At 32.7% G+C, this 22220-nt stretch overlaps 1 protein-coding gene and 1 long non-coding RNA gene across 8 annotated transcripts in view; one reads left to right on the top strand and one right to left on the bottom strand.

Annotated features, from left to right (window-relative positions):
• Positions 1 to 19472, bottom strand: part of LOC146997015 (inositol polyphosphate-5-phosphatase A-like) — a 112070-nt gene extending 92598 nt beyond the window's left edge. Inside the window, exons 1-2 of one of the 3 annotated variants that reach the window (XM_085816436.1) lie at positions 19375 to 19472; positions 8424 to 8537 (exon numbers count right to left, since the gene is read on the bottom strand). In XM_085816436.1, the coding sequence (XP_085672562.1) occupies positions 8424 to 8536 (113 nt within the window). In that variant the 5' untranslated portion in view covers position 8537; positions 19375 to 19472. The remainder of the gene's footprint in view (positions 1 to 8423; positions 8538 to 19374) is intronic. The other 2 variants (XM_085816433.1, XM_085816435.1) reach the window with 2 other exon arrangements.
• Positions 19473 to 19744: 272 nt separating this feature from the next.
• The window catches only part of LOC146997014 (uncharacterized), a 45286-nt gene continuing 42810 nt past the window's right edge, over positions 19745 to 22220 (top strand). For 2 of the 5 annotated variants that reach the window (XR_015041069.1, XR_015041071.1), the window contains exon 1: positions 19746 to 19952. This is a non-coding gene — a long non-coding RNA (uncharacterized LOC146997014). Of the gene's footprint in view, positions 19953 to 22220 lie in introns of all 5 variants that reach the window. The other 3 variants (XR_015041073.1, XR_015041070.1, XR_015041072.1) reach the window with 3 other exon arrangements.

The following is a 22220-nucleotide window of genomic DNA, read 5'->3' as shown; positions in this document are numbered from 1 at the left end:
ACTTAATATGGGTGACAGCTCAATAAGTGCTGCAGTTGAACAGCTGAACAGGAGCTGCAGTTTACTGGAATAATTACATGAGAGAAAATAATAATAACAAAGATTTTTAAAAAACATGCTTATGAGTATTTTTGTAATATATAATCTGTTGTTTATTTTTACATTCACATTTCATGAGCATGGAGAAATTATAGTTGAAATCTCGGCACAAATCTAAAATCACTAAACATGATCGAAGCCGCTGTAACAAAGTACTAAAATTTGATTATCAAGTAATGCATCACAGAAATGCATAGTATTAAGCAATGCATCATGTAATGCGGAATAAGTAATCCACTTATAAATGGTTTTTGAATGGAAATGTTTAATTTAAAAATATGAGATTTAAAAGGAAACACTTAAAATACAGCAGTCCGGTATTAACTATGCTGCAGCTTCACCTTGTTAGTTGTGCGTTATTATAACACTTATTAAAATGATTAATTTACAGGTGTATTTCCTTTTCTTCTGTATTATCAGTCTTTATACCCTAAATTAAGTCATATATCAAAGATAAATTAGACTCTGTTACTTTAAAACAGATCTCTCAAAGCAACTTATTGTCTCCTCTAGCTTCTCCAGTAATCATGGCAACATCTAAATATATATTCAAGATCCTATCTAAATATATTCAAGATCCTATCACTTTACTTCAATTTAACCATTTGCGCTACGACGAAACTCCACAGTTGCGGTGACATGCACTACAATATAACAAGCGGTAAAGTGTCTCATTTACGCTGCTTTGCATCTGCGAGTGCAATCCAGAGCTGTAACTCGAGAAATAAACAATCTCGTTGTTAGGCGACATGTGCACCACGTTATTTTCACTTTTGCGATAAATGCCTATCGATGTGGTGTTCATGTCGCATGCGGTTTGAGACAAAAGCATCTCGACATGCGTGGCATGTCTTTTTAGCGCAAGTGGTTAATGTGTTTCAGTTCTAGCTTAAGTCAAATTACATTACACAAAATTCTGAATTATTCCCGCAATCAAACATATTTCAAGACATCATATGTTTTCCACAAGAAAATAAATATCCCAAATTCTGTTCTTTTGATTCTATAGAAACATGTTAAACACATTTATAATGGCTATTAGAAAAATCTGGATTTATTATAAAGTCATATATTAAAATCTAATAGCAGTGTTCAAACAGCAAAATGTAAAGATTTCGTCCACTTAACAATTTTTCACGTAATGTATGAAATCAGAAAATTCAAGCAAGTACTACAATAAACTAACTTTACAACTCCCATTTATGCATAATAAATTGCCATATTTTATATCCATTTAAGCAGATATTCTTCTATATAATTAATCATGATTTTGACAAGGCTGTGAAGAATAAATTATTAGGCATTTAAGTTTAAATACCAGTTACATTTTTAAATAAGATCAAATTCTCATCAACTCTATTTCTAGAATGTTAAATAATTCAAATTAAAAGGCAAATTGCTTTATATACAATTGTGTTTTCTCAAAACTTTTGCCTTCTCAAGATTTGGAAAACCCTGAATTAGTAATTTATTTCTCAAGAATCTCATGCTTTTAACAAATTGCTTCAGTTAAAAACTAAACAAGTCTGCACTGATGTATGTAATAATACATAGCACTAGAAACATAGTAACAGTAATAATATAACAGCAATGCTTCAAATGTTGATAACTTTTTAAATGATAGCAGGTTAAATAAATTTAAAACAAAGATTTTATGCTTTACTTTCTTGCAGCCCTTTAAAAACTGAGTAACAGTGAGATCAGGTGAAAGATAAATTAATCTTATTCTTCATGCGATAATAACACTTGTCAAGCTGTATGGATAAAAATACGCCATAGCATAAGGCAAGCGTCCAAATTTTTGGACAAACTCTGCTTAAGACATTCCTAACATTTACAGAGAAATATGCTTAAAAATAATAGGAAAGGGTGAAGTGCACAAAAAATCGTAGAATACAGAAACAGAAAATATTATTATATTTTACATTTATTCAATCAGTAGTTATATTACAAATATATAACAAGTTATGTTTTTCAGTTGCTGACAATTTTTATATAAAGCGTCTATTGCTTTATCTGCTAAACAGGTCCTGTGTTTAGATACAAAAATTCCAGAAATGGAAAAAATTTTCACATTTTGTGTTGACATTAATTTTATGCACTATGGTGTATTTCTCAGCATTTTCAAATCTCACAGTCATCTACAATATGTTTCTGGTATAGAAAGCTTCTCTAACTTCCCTACCCATACACTGACATCTACATCAAAAACAAACCCTTGCAGTCTTAATAAAACTCTGCAGCAGCATAAATATTATAACACTAACAAATATTTAGACAAAAAGCAACCTCAAGAGATGTAACTAGGCAACTGGTAGGTGTGTGAAATTTTATTTTACACTTCATCAGCACCTTCTCCAAAATCCTGGATAGATATGATTGCATTCAGCCGCAATACAAATCTTGCTTTTTAAAGCAATTTATGGTTATGCTTAATGTTATATCATTCTCTGAAGCTCATTCAAATCTCACATCATCAAAAAGTCTGAGCATAAATAAGAAAATCTTAGATTTCCTTCCTACATCATTCAGTATTTTTTCGATATTTTATTTTTAAGTACCGTAATTTCCGGAAGAAACGCTGCAGCGTTTACGTGTTTAAAACTTAAATTTTCAGCGTGTGCGGCATTTCTACCCATGCGGCGTTTAGGTGTACTAAATATAAAATATTTCCTATGATGGTCATTGTACATAGTTTGGATGGCCTTGTCATTGTGCATAGACTGGTGCTGTTCCCACACAAAAGACCACTCAGTTGATTTTTGCGAACGTTATTTTGTTTACATTCTTTCCCTTGAACGGATCTACATGCCTTATTCACCCTAAATAAGATCTCAGAAAAATAACATTCTTCCCCCTTTCAAATCAACCATCTCATCAGTTTGAATAGTCTCTCTCCTCTGCCATTCGATGAATCTTCCAGTACCCATCCTCTCCCCACCCCTGCCTTTTCTGCAATTTTTTTCAAAGGTGGATACAACTCCACCTGGCCTTGCAATAATGAACTCTGACATATTTCCCCTTCAGCATGAATCAATTTTTCTTGGCATTCTGCCAGATACAGATCCCATCAGTTTGGGTACAAGTACTTGTTGGATAGTTTTTAAGTAAGAAGAGAGTGGAAAATTTTTGAAAATGTCACCTAAACGGCACAGAAGCTATACTGCTGGTTTTAAGCTTAATGTAATTTCACGTGCTGAGCAAATTGGAAATCGAGCAACAGCTCGAGAGTTTGAAGTTGACGAGAGTTGTATTCGACGTTGGAAGACTGAAAAAGAACTTTAAAATATGCCACAACAGAAACGAGCGTAAGAAGTGATACTGTAAGGTGGCCGAATCTAGAGGACGACCTTGAAAACTGGAAAAAGGAGCAACGAGGAAAGGGAATGTAAAAGCTGTAAAAATTCGCTTACAAGCAAAATTTATAGCAAAACGAATGAATATAATGATTTCAAAGGAGGTGTAGCAGATTTATGAAAAGAAAAAATATTTCTGTGCCTACTAGAACAACAGTCGGGCAACAATTACCAATGGACTGGCAGGATAAAAAGGCATCTTTTCTAAAAATATGTGACAGATATTATTGACAAAAAAAACTTCTTCGGTCACAGATGGATGAAACGCCGTTAGCTTTCGACTCTCCTGCAAACAGAAGTGTTGATGAAACTGGTGCAAAAACCGTATCTGTGCTTACGACGGGGCACGAAATAACGTCATTTACATGTGTGTTAGAATGTGCCACAAACGGTGACAAGCTAAAGCCGATGATCATTTTTAAACAAAAGACTATTCCGAAGAGAGATTTTCCTAATGACGTAATTATTTGTGCAAACGAGAACGGCTGAATGTTCGAAACAATCATGCATGAGCGGCTACAAAAAGTTTGGCAGTGTCATATGGGATCTTTTTTCCAACCAAAAGGGTTATTGATAATGGATTCCATGGGTGCTCATTTACTTGAGTCAGTGAAAACCAGATGTCAAAAATTGTCTACGACTGAAGCAATAATTCCTGATGGTTTGACAAAAATCTTACAACAGTTAGATTTATCAGGTAATAAATCCTTCAAAGCTGAAGTCCGAAAGCGGTGGGAGTGTTGGATGAGTGAAGGATTGCATACGTATACCAAAAGCGATAAAATGTGTAGAGCATCTTATGAAGAAGTTGCAAAGTGGGTAGGAAGTGCGTGGAAATCGGTAAAAACATTGTCAATAATAGCAGGGTTCAAAGAAGCTGAAATTATATCCTTAGATAAACAGACTGTAAACCAAGAGGATGAATGTGATGATCTGGAAGACTTGGACTTACCATGCTGTTTGGTATTCAGTTACTAGTATTTAAAAAAAAAAAATTAATGAAATTTAAAAGCCAGGCCAATGATGCATGATCCCATGTGGAGCAGGAATTTTCTGCTGCAGAGACAATAATGGAAATGTCTTATGGCCTTAACTATGGCAAGCAACTCTTTCCTGGTCACACAGTAATTATTCTCCTGTTTAGATAACTACTTGCTCTATTAGGTCCCAAAATGTTTTCGGCTGTTAATTTCTTGGGACAAAACAGTACCGATACTTTCATTGCTTGCATTTGTGTTGCGAATAAATGGTTTGTTGAGCTGAGAATATGTGTTAGGATTGGAACAGATGTTAGAACCTCCTTCAGGTTGTTAAATGTATCCTCACATTTTTTTGTCCCCGGAAACTTTTGCTTGCTGTCTGTCAGCTTGTGAAGCGGTCTTGCGATATACGAATAGTCCTTCACAAATCTCCTATAGTAGATGCAAAGACCCAGGAAACTTCTCAGCTGATGCACATTTTCGGGGTGTCTCTAACCTTCAACTGCTGAAACATTTTCTGGATCCGTACTCACACTTTCGGCAGAGATGACACGTCCAAAGTAAGTCATTTCTAGTTTGAATAATTTGCATTTGGCGGGACTCAACTTTAGACGGGCTTCCTTCACTTTCTGAAATACCTTTCTAAGATTTTCTAAATGTTCTTCAAAACTCTTCCCGACGATGATGATCATCCAGGTATATCAGACAAGCATCACATGAAAGACCTCTCAGCACAGTCTCCATGAGGCATTTGAATGTCGCTAACGCATTACATAATCCAAGCGGTGTCCAAGAATATCATCAATTCTAGGAAGAAGGCAGCTGTATTTCTTCGCAACTTCGTTTAACTGGAGATAGTCAACACAAAATCTGGTTGAACCATCTTTCTTTCTGATGAGGACGATGGGAGATGCTCATGCACTTACTGAAGGCTCAATGAATTCGCTTTCTTGCATGTCCTTTAAAAGTGCTCTTACCTCTTCCTATTCAGCAATTGGTAGACGTCTTGGATGTTGCTTGATTTGTGGATGATCCCTGATATCAATTCTATGCTGTGTCAAATTGGTTCGACCCACATCAGAAGATATCTTGAAATTCTTGAATGACATGGTCGGCAGTACTCCTCTGTTCATCGCTTAATTTTACATTCTACAGTAACTCCAATGTCATGTTCTCTGAAGATGCGGATTCTGGAGAGTTACTGTTCCATTTAATGCTGATCACTGGAGTACATTCTACAACCACTTCATCTTTCCTAACAACTCTTGCCTTATCAGTTACATTGGCAAATCTCACTGGGACAACAGTTCTCGACAGGTTGACGAGTGCTGGGGCTACTAGTACCTATTTCGGGGTGTTACAGTTCTTTTTCACAATGCACAGAATGAGAGACCATAACTTTGTAACTTAGATTTTTCTAGTTATTTTGTTCACATATGATTTGTTTATATAGATACTTATTTATTGCATTGATTAATTAGATTTTGAGAAATACTTTTGGATAATATTGAAGAGGCTAAGGCAAAGCGAATGAAAATAAAGAACCAAGAGCCTTTAAATATAAAAATGAAAAAACAAGATTTCTACAAGGCCTTTCAAGAAATAGAGAAATATGACTGCGCTTGCAAGACACCTCTTTTGGAACTTATAAAAATCTATCCTGAAAAGTTAAAAGAAGTAGTCCTAACAGTAACAGTCTTCTTCCTACTCAAGTTAGTGTGGAAAGACTCTTCTCAGCTCTCAAGTTTATCAAATCGGATCTAAAAGTCTCATGTCCAGAAATTAATCCATGAACCATTATGCAGTCCAGAAATAATTGTCACTGTTTTTGGAATACAGAGGGAAAATACGCAATAAGTTCTGAATAAGCAACATCATCAGCTTTATGCGAGTCATACGTTATGGACTGATCTATAAATAATGCAGTCCAGAAATAATTATTACTATTTTTGGAATATAGAGACGAAATGCCCAAATTAAAAATGAGGAATTAAGGGGTTACTGATAATTTAAATTATAATTTTGAATTACATACTTTTTTATCTTATCCATATTATTAAAATATGTCTATTTTTATTTGCTTATAACATTATCTCCTCCAGAATGACAGGGAGTTGAATTTTGTAAAAAGTACTGTTGGATTCCAAAAATTCGTGAGAAGCCATTTTGACCATTCTCATCTTCGTACGACTTTAATAGCCAAGATATTAATTAAAAACTCTGAAAATGCTAATTTTCACTTTCATTTTTCCAAATGCTAACAATCTCGCATGCTGGAGATGCAAATTTTTTATTAACAAACTCTATGATTTTAATGATTTGAAAGCGAGCAGTGGCCATACTTTTCGAAATAAAACAGATTTTAAAGTTTTATGCCAAACATTAAACACATTATTATTATATAAGGCATTGAAGAATTAATTCTGACATTGAAGAAAGCAGAATATTGCATGTGACATAACAGCATGTCAAAAATGTTTCGTTAATATCAACATTTAAAATAAATAGCAGCTGCTAAGCAACTTTTTTGTTCTGGGTTAGGATAATTGACATGATATGTTATTGCCACATTAATTATTTTGATATTGAGAAAAAGTTGTTACATTACATTAAATTTAAATCATGATGTCATACGTATATACTATGTATTAACTTAAAGTGTCAAAAGTTTTGGCCCCCCAAAAAATATTTACCATTTGGTTGTTGCTTGGAGAGACTGAAATACAGTCAAAAGTCGTTAATCCGGACTCGTCGGGACTTTGGCGATTCCAGATTATCGATTTTTCCGGAATATAGATCATCAGTTTAAATCTGGTAAGATGGCATGCAGAAATTATAAAATTAAAAATATGAAACCGTAATTTATGAAATAAAGAACAATTATGATCTAAAGGGTATCAAAATTTACAAAAAAAAAAAAAAAAAAAAAAAAAAAAAAAGCTTAATATTTATTTGTTTACTTCATTAAACATTTCTTTCAATGTAAGTTGTTTAAGTTGCTTCATTTTTTATGTGATAATACATTCTCTTTAACTCTTTAAACAGACATAATTTCTTGTTCAGTTACAAAGTTCCGCTGTTCAAGTCCTATAATTGCTGTGTCGAGAATACCGACAAATTTATCAATTGAAATTTTTTTGTTTTCAATAACCTCTGTCACTTTCTTCGCTGTCGGAAGCGAATTATAATGACGAGGAATTTGATTTAAATCATATCAAAGATGGAGTACATCGAGATGAAATACTACATTTAATAAGGAATTATAAGCCAAATAAAATAAAAACATCTGCCCTGAAGATAAGGATAGTGCTGACAGATCAACTTCCAATTCATTGCGTGGCGCTGCAGCGTTAAAGATAAACAAAGTTTAGATAAACAAACATTAAAGTTTAGATAAACAAAGGATATGCCTTTATCCAGTTTTTGTAGCAATTCCACTTTTTGTTTAATGAACTTCGAAACATACTTTCGCTTTGTAGATCATTTACATATTAATAAATATATATCAGAAATTCTATTTGACATAATCGAAAGTTCAAGCTTACTTTTATAAATTTGCTCTAACAGTCTGCAAAAAATAATAAGCCGGATCCAATTCGAAGATTGAGGAACAAAGCAATCTGCAACATTAACTGAAATAGATAATTAAATAATTTTAGCTTAGCTTATACCGTCCGTTATACATTAAACGTGCACTCGTAAACGTATTTTGCGCACGCGCACAAGCATATTCTCAGCCGTAAAGGCCTTACGTCAACCCGACGCATGCGCAGAAAGTTTGAAGCTTTGAGGTCCGGATTATAGATCATTCTGGATTATGGGTGTGCGAATTAACGACTTTTGACTGTAATTTTTATCACATTGAAATGTTTTTATACACTTTTCTTCAGCTGAACATAGAACTTAGAAATTTTGCTTTGGCTGCAGCCCGCTAATACATATATGTATAAGATGTACTAGAAATCTTCCTGGCTCCGCTAAAACATACCTATTTGGAGGAACTTCTTCATCGTTGTTGTCATGAGGATCATCTTCACTTGTCCAATCTTCATTAAACTCAATTCCAGGCCAAAAATCCAAAATTTCTGTTAAATCACCCATTCTATCAAATTAAAAAAAAAAAAAAGGATTCCTCAGAGAGAAAAAAAAAATCAGAGCAACAAAAATCACTGTTTAATGCTGAAAATATACAGAAAGAAAAGTACTTTTTTAAAGAATTAAATGAATTAAAAAGCTAAACAATATCTGGTTTTTCATTTTAATTATAGCAAAGCTAAGTCTACCTGCTAAGGAAGGGATGAGGGAAACTGAATCCTATCTCATACACTCAATTAGCCTTAATTAATATCTGAAAGCCTCCGGCAGTACAGAGGATATTTTTTATTTTCACTTTTGTGAATTTATATGGCGACGGCAGTATACAGATTCTTTGGGATGTTAAGGAATTCTATGCGCTACTAGACACAGAAATTTCTAAATAAGTAAGTCGATATTTCCTTTTTGTTACTGTACATATTAGACATCATGTATTTCTATTTTCATGTTATTTCCTTGTTTTATTTTGATTTAAAATGCAGTTTATTGAGTTTATAAATTTTTTATGTTTTGGATGTTATTTTACTTGGAAATAGGAACAGTGCCAACAAATCAGCAAATTTTTTTTTGCCTGAAATAGAAATATATTTTTTAAGCCCTACCTTAGCACATTTTAATATTAAAAAGTGAGTCATCAGCGAGATATGAAACAATGTGTTACTATGTTATTAACGTGTAATACAGACAGAAAAATTAAGACTCCATTAGTCATCGGTGCAAGTAGAAAATCTCGTTGTCCGAAGGGTGCCTATTATAGCAATAAAAATGCTTGGATGACAAGAAGGATTTTTAGAGATTTACTTATGAAGTGGGGAAAAGAACTTCAGTAAGAAAAAGTGGTACACTTGTCAGATAACTGCACTGCCCATCCATATGATCTCTCACTGAAGAATATAAAATTAGTTTTCCTTCCTCCTATTACAATTTTCATTCTGATCAGGATGTTATATAAGCATTGAAGACCCATTACAGGAAGGAAGTGGTTTAAAATGTTATTAATGAAATTGGTACTCTTCTGTTATCCAATCCAGATTTATGTATGTATGCACAATATGTGTATACACACATACATATATATACATACATGTGTATGTGTGTATAGACAAATACATACATATATACATACATGAACACATTCATACATACATCTCTCAATCTGGTCCTGATAACAGAAAAGTACCATGAAATTGATATGGCTGACACAGTTTGTTCTTCTAGAGAAGCTGTTAAGTCGATTTCTCTTTTAGATGCTATGCATGTTATTTTAAATGCATGGGATGAAGTAACTCCCAATTGATTTCAAATTGCTTTAAAAAAGCCAGCTTTCATCCAAAGCAAATTCCTGGAAACTCTCGAGATGTGCCAGAAGACAAGGGTGGCGATGAAGAAATGCATGATGAGACCTGCCAAAAAAATATCAGGCTGTGAAAAGAGTGATGCAGAGATCATCCAAGTTATCAGGGAAAACAAAGGAATCAGTGAAAATGAAAGTGAGTTGGAAGATGAAATTCCAGTCCTGTACCAACAGCAGCAGAGTCTCGACAAAGCCATTAACAATTTTTAGAAAAACACTTGAACTTACAAGTGGAGATACAGAAAGTTACTAGGAAAGTCATGTCTTGGGGAACACCCTTGAAATGCTACTAACAAAAAAATATGCAACATGCTCAAATGGCTAAATTTTTAAATGGCTCTGGGTTAAAATTTACTCTACAGTACCCCTTGGCGAATCATTTCTTTTTTGACGCCAAGATCTTCGTCAGGAAGGATCTATGGTGATTTCCTGTTATGTTTTACCACCAATCCTCGAATTCCATATCAGAGATTATGTTCTTACTGCATTAATATAAATATTAACAAGACATAGTGCACAATAAAAATTAAGCCTTATTTAGGAACTTCGCGCACACTGCCCGACAGCCTGCCTCTTTCGCTCTGCTCGCTACTCGTAAGAAACTTCTCCTCTAGGGTTGCCACACTTATCGGAGGGCGCAAGGCGCGCTCCTTATCGCCATCACCACAGAGTTTCCACCCAGTTCCTTTAATGGCTATTCAAAGGAACGACATAGGTTATGAAATTATTTCAGAGTATCCGTGCTGTCGGGTACTTTTTTTTATGATTACAAAATTAAAATATAAAATTAGAAAAGATCAAAATGAAATTCAATATATAACAAGGTATTGACACATATAATAAACATGAAATAACAAGAAATATGTTAAGATATGAATTTAAATGATAAGTAGAAAACAGAATTATAAAATGATCTATAATTAGTACTCATCTGTGATCCGGAGGACGAAAATCGATGTAATCCATTACTTCTGGTTTGGAGATCTTGAGTGATGGCTTGTAGTCAAAACCGAAAGTGCTTGAGAACTGTTCATACGATTTAATCACGTCCGGGTCACCATTATGGTGATTTCCTGTTATGTTTTACCACCAATCCTCGAATTCCATATCACAGATTATGTTCTTACTGCATTAATATAAATATTAACAAGACATAGTGCACAATAAAAATTAAGCTTTATTTAGGAACTTCGCACACACTGCCCGACAGCCTGCCTCTTTCGCTCTGCTCGCTACTCGTAAGAAACTTCTCCTCTAGGGTTGCCACACTTATCGGAGGGCGCAAGGCGCGCTCCTTATCGCCATCACCACAGATCTACATCAATTTCAAGATGGTGCCGATCTTTCCCCCCACTACACAAAACCAAAACAAGAAGTCAAAGACTTACACAAACTCGGTGTCCATGTACACATCAACCTATTTTAACTTTGGAAAAAAAAAAAAAAAAAAAAATCAGAGAATTGCACAAACCAGGCATTTCACACTGCCTTAACTTTGTCCATGAACACATCGACCTATTTTCACTTAAAGTTAAAACTATCATGTTAACCAGAAAAAATTTGCCGCTGCGTTAACTCACAGAGATGAACAAATAACCGAAAATGCATATTTCCTAACATTAAACAACAAATCTTTTAACAAAAATTAACATACGGAGACGAATAAATAAATGAAACGTCAATTTTTTAACATACCTTTTTATCATGAGCATACTTTCAAGCTTCCCACCACCATCTTCTCCATCTTCCATGTAAGCAATTCAATTAAATTTTTGGTTGTTTCGGCTATCTGCTGTTAATGGTGGATAAATACACATAATAGAACCCAAACCATCAACATTCATCCTCTTACTTACCTCAGACATATTCAAATGATGGTACCCACATCAAAATACAACACTAATGCACGTGCAACTGAACACATCAATTGAAAAGAATGGTAAGTATAAAAAAATCCCGGTCCATACTGAAGTAATACTATTACAAAAAATAGCCAAAATCTCAATTTATCACAACACATTTGGTGATATTCGCAGAAAAACGGCTTCTTAACGATTAAAAAAAAAAAAAAAAAAAAAAAAAAAAAATTTCTCCAAGGCAAGTTTTGCCAACATTATCAACATTACGGTTACCAACATTGGGGTTTTTAGATTTCACGAACAACCAATACTACTTTCTGATTTTTCCAGAAACCAAGGGATACCGTACGGTAAAGACCAGCTTGATGTCTGATTATACTTACATAATGTATCGATCAGTGTAATGTTGAAATTTACAGTTTTTCTGAATTGAAATATTTTTTTGTCATCTACAGAAAAATAATGAAGATTTCATAAAAAAGTGTTCAACTGTAGCTCACACATTAAACACCAAATCAAAATAGAGTACGAACTGATGGCAAAAATAAAATCGAAATAGAGTATGAATTGAGAAATTTTCAAGTAGTGAATGAAAGCTTTTACTGATCAAAGTACTTTAAATCCGGATAAACTTGGTAATGTACTGTAGATCGAAATAAAATTAAATTAGACGTAAATATTAATTGATTAAACAGAGCTTGAACCCTGATGTAAACATCTACAAATATCTCCATTAGATTAAGATAATTCAGATCAGATGATGTTTAATAAAATTAATAAAAAATACAATTCAAGTATAATAAAATTTAATAAGAAAAATTATTCTGAAAATCACTAAAGGTGAAAAGATCGAATTAGCACAATTTAAGTTTAATTCATTCAATGAAATTTATTCATTTCTGGGAAAAATGTTCCTTAATAAAGGCTAAAAACTGAAAACTGGGAGATTTGGTAATATACCAGGAGACCAGAAGAAAAACCACAGTTGGGAGCTGTGGTTTATGAATATAAAAAACTATTTTTATTCAAATCCTGGTTGTACATCAACATTTTCTGTACTTTTTGTTGTTTAATTTATAAAGCAAGTTAAGAAATCTAAATAAATATACATATGCATTTTTCAAGTACTGAAAAGGAAGGGCATGATGAGAATGATCTTCTAGCAATGACGAAAGGGGTGGAATAGGGCAAAATAGGTTGAGAACCACAATGTTAGATCTTTTATGTACTAGTAAAAAAAAAAGGCTAATCTTTGAAATATGGTAACAGGTAGTTTGGTGACATTTTGGTAAGGCGATTGTTGTACCTCTCACATACAACGAGAATAAGTCTGGCAACAGCTGCAGGAAGAAAAACTTGGCAGTGCTGGAATGGCAACAGCGGATGATATTCTATAGATTTTAATATTTTGATTTTGAGTCGATGTTTTTTGCATCTTTTGCGATACTATTATGTTATAACATTTGAGTTTTGGGTGAATGAAATGGAATCCGCTGTCCCGCTACAGATATTAGTAAAATATATTTAGAAAATTAGCTGCATTGGAAAGGATGAAACCTTGTGTTTGAATTAGCGGTATTTTTCCTGCTAAAGTTGCGTCGAGTTCAGAATATTATGCCAGGCTTATTCACGCTGGCACAGATAAGTTCAAATTTTGTTTATTGTATTTATAGTGTATAACTTGCAAATATATGAATAGATTTCTATTAAATAAACATTTAAAATTCTGGAATGATGTTTCAAATTTTAGATGTAGAGTATTCAAATTGCTATGTCGGAGCCAGTGGCAGTCAGGTGCAAAATAAAATTGTTTTTGCTCCACGACATAACAGCGATAAAAGTTACTAGCTAGGACTTTAGTAGTGTACATGGATAAAGTCAAGAGTGTGCGCAATGCCATTTTTGTGCAATTCTGGGATGCTTTTTTAAGTGAAAGTTGGTTGACGCGCACATGGATGATACCGTGTATGTGCAATTCTTAAAAACGCGGCAAGCAGTTTGCGATTCTGCACTTTCTCCCAATTTCGCACCTAATCTTCGTCATGATTAAGCATTTGGTACAACTCTAATATACGCCCTAATTTCACCAAATGTGGCGATATGTGTTCTGCGATGGTTTTTGGCGCGATTTCGTGTTCTATGCCAACCCTGTTGACGTTGAAAAATCTTTTGCTGGAGCTCGTTGGTTCGCCTCTGTGTCTGAGAAGATGGGAGGGAAAGATAAAATGGTAGTTGTTGAATTGAAGTTCGGCAAAAGGAAATATGATTGTGGCTATCCTGTTGAGGGGTAGTGGGTATTTGGAAAGTGTGGAAAGACGGTCTGGGAGATTATTTTTAATGGCACTGCATGATAGAAGTAGGGATTTGTGATTTTATTTATTTGTGAACCATAGTATAAATTTTCTGGATAGTGTGTCTGGCTGTCATGTAAATACGATAGTGATTACGTGGCGGCATGTTAAAGGCGGTATGAAATTTATATTTCTGCTATTCGAAAACGCATTAATTCATGGTAAGTGCATTTTATTTTATCCTTGTTCTTATTTTGTAGAATGTTATGTTCATTGGTTCTTTAGTATGAATTACTGTCGTTATCGTTGTTTTTTTAAATTGTTTGAAATTTATTTTAGTTTATTTTGTTGTTTAGTGTCTAGACTGTACAATTCGTAGATGTTCTTTAAAGTTGAAACGGAACTCTGTGTACATGGTATTATTTATTACATGTGTACATGGAAATTTATTGTTGTTATGTTATTTTATTAAAGCGAGGAGTGCGTAGATCGTAGATTCCTTCCTTGCCTAAATTGTGCAATTCGTAGAATTTTTTTTAAGTTTAAACAGGATGCTGTGTACATGGTATTCTTTGAAATTTATTGTTGTTATGTTAATTTATTAAAGCGAGGTGTGCATAGTTTGTAGATTCGTTCGTTGCCTACATTGTGCAATTCGTAGATTTTTTTTTAAGTTAAAACATTTCGTTGTGTACGTCAATTCTTGTCAAATATTTTTGGTTAGAAACTTTACGTTTTTGCTATCTAAATTTTTTGTTTCAGATTCTTAGCTAAATTGTGTGTTCAAAACGTAGTTTTTGCATGTGCGAAAACCGCGTTTTTGGAGACATTTTAGGCTAAAAGTTCAAAATGTAGACAACAAATTTAGATAGTAATATGGCAGCGTGAAGGGCGAGAAATTTGGCGACTTGAGGGCGCATATCAGAGTAGTTCCAAGCATTTTTGTTCCATAAAAGTTCTAGTATAAGCGTAATTCGGCTAGCAGATTGTTGGAAAAAATGTTGAGTAAAAAAAAAAAAAAAAAAAAAATGCCTTTACTTCGTGAAAACAAAACTAGCAGGTTGCTGTAGCAGGGTTGGTTGCCAAATTTTTGCCAAAAAATTGCCAAGTTGCCATAATCCAAAGATTAATTTAAAAAAAAAATAAATAAATAAAAAAGAAGTTTGAAGCTTTCCGGGGCATTCAATTATTATTAAATGAAATTTGTTTACATCTAATTAGAATTTCGAAACACTTCTGCAAAGAACCAAGCAAATGTAAACATCGGGAACTTTGGCGATAATAGTTCAAACCTGGTAATCCGGCGGATTCAACCTATTCGCTTGTATGAAGGTTGCAGCCATTCCTCTAACATTCATTTTGTTGAATTATCACCCTCGTTGTTCGCATTTGCCGATTTAAATTATTCTTCACTTATTTATAATTATTTTTTCGTATTTTCACGTTATATTTTATGAACTTTTCCAAAATAGATGGAAATACTTTCATATAATTAAGGAAGTTTTCGGTGACAGATGCTAGTTCGTAGAAGAAAATATGGCGGGAGGGGGGTTAATGATAATTGGTAACACGGCTGTTAATGTAGCATTAAGCAAGCAGAATGAGGTTTCCAACCAATAAAATATTTTGACTTCATAGGCCGCCAAAATATGCATTTAAAATAATTAATTAATGCTTTTATTATTGGTTATGGTCATCTAAAATAACGAGAAAAACAGTATTTATGTCCTAAAACTTTAACCAGATAATATATTGTTAAAGCTTTTCCAACAATAACATTTGAGAAGATTTCAGGTGTGACACACAATTAGATGATTAAATTGAAATAAAAAGTATTACTGATTCTCTAAAATGACAGAATAGTTTTATGGATCCCCAAAGTCATCAAAATTAGCAAACCACTACTTGTGTAATGAATCCAAGTGCAAATGACTCTTCAAAAGTAATAAAATGTACAATTTTCTAGTTTTATTAACAATGCTACCGAATAGAATTTCAGTACTCCTGAAGATTATTGCTACTGTCAAATATACTATGAAAGACAGGCAGTTGTTTCAACATAAAATGCTTTAAATTGTTTTGCAAGTAAGGAACTACTCTGATATGCGCCCTCAAGTTGCCAAATATTTTTGGTGAGAAACTTCACGCTGCTATATTACTATCTAAATTTTTTGTCTACATTTTGAACTTTTAGCCTAAAATGTCTCCAAAAACGCGGTTTTCGCACATGCAAAAACTACGTTTTGAACACACAATTTAGCTAAAAATCCGAAACAAAAACAAAAAATTTAGATAGCAAAAACGTAAAGTTTCTAACCAAAAATATTTGACAAGAATCCATGTACACAGCGACATGTTTTAACTTAAAAAAAATCTACGAATTGCACAATGTAGGCAACGAACGAATCTACAAACTACGCAGACCTTGCTTTAATAAATTAACATAACAACAATAAATTTCAAAGAATACCATGTACACAGCATCCTGTTTAAACTTAAAAAAAATTCTACGAATTGCACAATTTAGGCAAGGAAGAAATCTACGATCTACGCACTCCTCGCTTTAATAAAATAACGTAACAACAATAAATTTCAAATAATACCATGCACACAGCGTTCTGTTTCAACTTTAAAAAACATCTACGAATTGCACAGTCTAGACACTAAACAATAAAATAAACTAAAATAAATTTCAAACAATTTAAAAAAACAACAATAATGACAGAAATTCATACTAAAGAACCAATGAACATAGCATTCTACAAAATAAGAACAAGGATAAAATAAAATGCACTTACCATGAATTATGCCTTTTCGAATAGCAGAAATATAAATTTCATACCGCCTTTAACATGCCGCCACGTGATCACTATCGTATTTACATGACAGCCAGACACACTATCCAGAAAATTTATACTATGGTTCACAAATAAATAAAATCACAAATCCCTACTTTTATCATGCACTGCCATTAAAAATAACCTCCCAGACCCTCTTTCCACACTTCGAAATACCCACTACCCCTCAACAGGATAGCCACAATGATATTTCCTTTTGCCGAACTTCCAATTCAACAACTACCATTTTATCTTTCCCTCCCATCTTCTCAGACACAGAGGCGAATCAACGAGCTCCAGCGAAAGATTTTTCAACGTCAACAGGGTTGCCATAGAACACGCAATCGCGCCAAAAACCAGCGTAGAACACATATCGCCACATTTGGTGAAATTAGGGCATATATTAGAGTTGTACCGCTAGTAAATTAAAAAAAAATAATACTGAAAAACTGTTTATGTAAAATGGATGTATTAAAAGTCATGCATTCAGTAATTTATTACAGGCACATAGCTCTTATTGAACTAACATTGTCACTGAATGATTGTTTGGAATCCACATTTCTTGTTGCCTGAAACCTACTTCACCTATTTTAGAATAATGTAAATATGCAGTTGTGGCCACTCCTGATTGATTATATACGTCTATTGTATTTATACCTATTACTATACTAATTATCAGATACAATTTTGAGAATATCAACAAGCAAAACACTTAAAAAAAAAAAAAAAAAAACACTTGTAGTAGAAATATTAGTATTCTATATGAATTATGGAAAGTACATGTAATGAATAATACTGTGACCAAACACTTAAAAAAAAAAAAAGAATAGATTTAGAAAAGAATAGTATTTCCTACCTTGATACTTGAGAAAGCAATCCTGCCACACAACACACAGTTAACTTTTTATTACATGATATTACATATTACATATTTAGTCTTACGAGTAATTCAGAGGGCTGAATAGTGGTAGTTAAATCTCGGCTCAAATCCTGAAAAATGAGCTGGCTGTGCAGGTTATTTTTTTTCGCATGTGTTTTGTGAATTTTGTGACATTTTCATGGTTTTCCTTAAGTGATGTAAATATGAGCCTAATTGCCCTAGAAATTATTCACGAAAGCATGACTTTTTCAGCCACCCCTTGCATGCTTTGCATTATGAATTAAATAAACACACAAACCCTTCTTATTCTTAAAATGATAAAGTAATTAAGTTCACATTACATGCAACAAAGCTTTTTAAAAGCTAGGATACTTTCTTTAACAATTACAGTGCTAATTAGTGCTGTACTTCTCAGTTTTATGTGAAACAACATCTCAGTGTCACTGCTTGTGACACATTTGTTTCATGTAAGTCTTCTTATGCAGTCATAAGCATGAAATAAACAAAACAGATGGCATGAAAAACCTAATCCATACACCTTAGTGACTGTTATTTGACATAGTTTTTATGCTGCATCTGTGAACTACACTGTTAGATTTGATTGAGTGAAATTGTGACTAAATTTCAGAAGACTTTGATAAAATTATGGTGCTAAAATTTAAAAGTGAAATTAAAATCAAAGATACATTGAACAGAACAATCAAAACAGAAATGTTCATAAATATATTAATATTGAATGATAAAACAGACATTTAAAATATTCATATAATAAACATATACAATTAGTGCAATTAATATAAATATATGCATTTAAAAATGATCTAACTTGCACCATATTTGCAATTTTTGCTGTTGCAATGTTATTAATGTGGACTCTAAAAATTTTATTTAAAGTCCACATTTGATAACATATATTATACAATATGCGCCATATATAACATATTTATATGGCGCATATCGATGTGTACATGGACAAAGTCAAGAGAGTGTGCAGTGCCAAGTTTGTGCAATATTGGGATGTTTTTTTAAATGAAAATAGGTCGATGTGTACATGGATACCAAGTTTGTGCAATTTTTTTACTTGCCATTTTCAAGTTGGCAATTTTGAGAAACACGCAGAGATTCTGCACTTTCCCAGTTTGTCGCCAAGGGCTCTCCTAGGATTTTACCCAAATTTTAATTAACATAATCTAATATTTTAAAGTTGCAGTTGCATAACATTATGGGAAGAAACGTATTCATGGAAAGGTTGTTTCACATTATGGAAAGCTTCTATCAATCAACTTTTATTTATTTTTAATTAAAACAAATTTTAAGACTATTTAACAGGAAGCGAGAAATAAAATGGAACGGATCACAGGATAAATAGTAGCATTTAGGCTGATTAGCATACCTCAGCTAAATATCCACTGTATCCTTAATTCTTACTCATCTATTACAATATAAATATACCTAATATTAAAAGTTTCAAAAACAATATTATAATTAAACTGCCTTAGACTAAATATCTCACAAGATTAATAAAGTTCTGCTTCAAGTAAGAGAAAAGCAGTTATGTAATTAATTGATAATACTGTATTATATTCTACAAGACATCTTTGTTGGTTTTTCAAGAGGATTTACCTTTCGAATTCTGCCCTGCTTCAGAAAATATGTTAGTGTCAAAAGCTGTTAAATACACGATTTTAAAAGTTAGTTCTTTGGCGCAGCTACAAACAGCGAATCAAGTTGCAACGCAGTGTTGCCAAATCGCGCAATTTTTGACAAAACTATGCTGCCAAAATTTATCTGCTTGCGATTTTGGGAAATTTTCACTGCTCTTTTTTCTTAAATGCACATATGTTAAAATAACTTTTATATTAAAATTAATTTATAATAAAAAGATTTTTTCCCCAGATGGTATAGTGTTTAGGAGCCACTCGAATTTTTCATGTTTTAATTTCTTCAAATATAATATATACTCTAATATTTGGTGGCAACATTTTGAAAAGTGAAACGGACATTTATATTCATTCAACGCAGAATTGCAAAACGAAAACAATCGTCCTTTAGGGACAAAGCCTCTTTGGACTAATAATTTAATATGTTCATGATAATGTAAAATTATTATGGCAACAGTGATGTTTTGTTTACATATGCTTTGAGCGGTTTAAATACGAAAATTGATTAGAGCCACTCCGAGTAAGTTGTTCATAAGACAAGTAAGTTTAATTATTTTTTACCCTACTGTCTAGAATTTCTGCATGATTAAAAGAATATAATTAAACCAGATTTCAGTTGAACAGTTGAACCTTTATTTACTATCATTTTTCTTATCATCACTAAATACTTGTTTTATTCTTTTAATATTTATTTCGATTCCGCTATGTTTATCTTGAAAAACAGCATAAGTTAAAACTATACTTGAAAGTTATTTTGTACATTAAAAACTTCATAGTGACTTGCAATTAAGTTTCAAATATGAATATTTCTCGCATTTCTAAAATTCCTTTAACCTGCAAAATTGTATTTTTTTTTTTTTTTTTTTGTTATGAAATACTTTTTTAGAAATATTTATTTTTGGTTTTCATCCGCAGAGAACCCGTTGGCGCCGTTGCATTTTTACTCGCCAAGCTAGCGGTTTAGCGACGATGAGCCGAGCCGTAAACGTTATATTCTGTAAACGTGATTTTTACTGCATGTAAATTCAAGTTAGCAGACAAAACAATATATTAAGCATATGGTAGTAAAAATTCACAGATAATAAGCATGTAGATGTAAAACTAACCGGTTAAACGTGATATACGATAATAAATTTGTATTAAGTTAGCAGAGAAAAGAATATATTAAGCATAAGACAATATATAAGCATTTATAACGGAAATAAAAATTCATTTAATAAATATAAATTAGTATTAATATACTGAAATTAACCGGTTAAATGTGATAAGCGAAAAAAAAATTGTCTTAAATTCCATTTAACACAGAAAACAATATATTCCTTACACCAGCAGTGGTTTGCTAATTTTGATGACTATGGTGATACATCAAACTATTCTGTCATCTTAGATAATCAATAATATTTTTTATTTCAATTTAATCATCTATTTATGTCACACCTGCCATCCTCTGAAAGATTATTGTTAGAAAAACATTAACAATATATTACCTTTTAAAATTTTACACTATAAAAATTGATTTATTCTCATAATTTTAGATGACAATAAACAATAATAAAAATAAAAGCATTACTTAGTTATTTAAAATGCACATGCACATTTTTGCGGCCTACGGAAACAAATTATTTTAGAGGTTGGAAACCTCATAGTTCTTAGAGCTGTTAATAATTAAGAACACAATGTAAACGGCCATGTTACAAATTAGCATTCACCACCGTATTTTCTTCCTTTCATCCCGAACCGAGAACCGGCATCTATCTACGAAAATCTGCAAATGCGAATAACGACAGTGATAATTCAACAAAATGAACGCAAGAGGAATGGTTGCAAACTTCAAACAAGTGAATAGGATAAATCTGCTGGGTTACCAGATTTAAACTATTATCGCCAAAGTTGGCGATGTTTACATTTACCAGGTTCTCTGTGGAAGTGCTTCCTTTATTTTGTGTAAATCATTTTATTTTTTACGTAAGAGTTTATGAAATTTAATAATCATTTGTGTTAAATATCGCTGCCTCAGCTTGGCGACATGTTTGAGCAATAACTTGCGGATTCACGTGAAAGTATTGCAACGATCGGTAGTTAAAAGTGAAAATCAAATGCAGATATTTAATTAAATTAATCTAATTTGGAGACTAATACGTGGCTTGCCAAATTTTTTTTTAATGATAAAACTATAAACTGATGCAGGTATTTTCATAATAGCTTACTATCGAATGAATACTTAGCAGAGACTTTCAGTTTTTATTCCTTGCATACAATTTTTTCCATCTCTTTATATTTTCTCATATAAACAATAAAATTTTACGAATTAAATTCTTTAAAATTTTTTAAAGAATTTAATTCGTATTTACAACTCATTGAGGCATTAATTTTAAAATCCTATGCCTTAATGCAATCGGACACAGTAAGTCAGCATTATTACTACAGGAAATATAAATGATAATGCTTGATAAAACTTTGGTTGAAAAATGGGAGGGTTTTTCATTTTCGAAGGAAAGGCTAATCTTTGGAATATGGTAACAGGTATTTTGGCAACATTTTGGTAAGGCGATAAAGGTTACTAGCTAGGGCTTTAGCAATGTACATAGATAAAGTCAAGAGTGTGTGCAATGCCATTTTTGTGCAATTCTGGGATTTTTTTTAAGTGAAAATAGGTCGACGTGTACATGGATATCGTGTATGTGCAAATATTAAAAACGCTGCAAGCAGTGGGCGATTCTGCACTTTTTCCCAATTTCGCACCTAATTTTCGTCATGATTAAGCACTTTTGTTCCATAAAAGTTCGAGCATATGCGTAATTCGGCTAG

Source organism: Stegodyphus dumicola, chromosome 5 (assembly GCF_044657685.1).
Source record: "Stegodyphus dumicola isolate Sdum_Otavi_A_Nest chromosome 5, ASM4465768v1".
Taxonomy (NCBI): Eukaryota; Metazoa; Arthropoda; class Arachnida; order Araneae; family Eresidae; genus Stegodyphus; species Stegodyphus dumicola.
The sequence above is the reverse complement of the archived record's forward strand: the minus strand, read 5'-3'. Positions and strand labels throughout refer to the sequence as shown.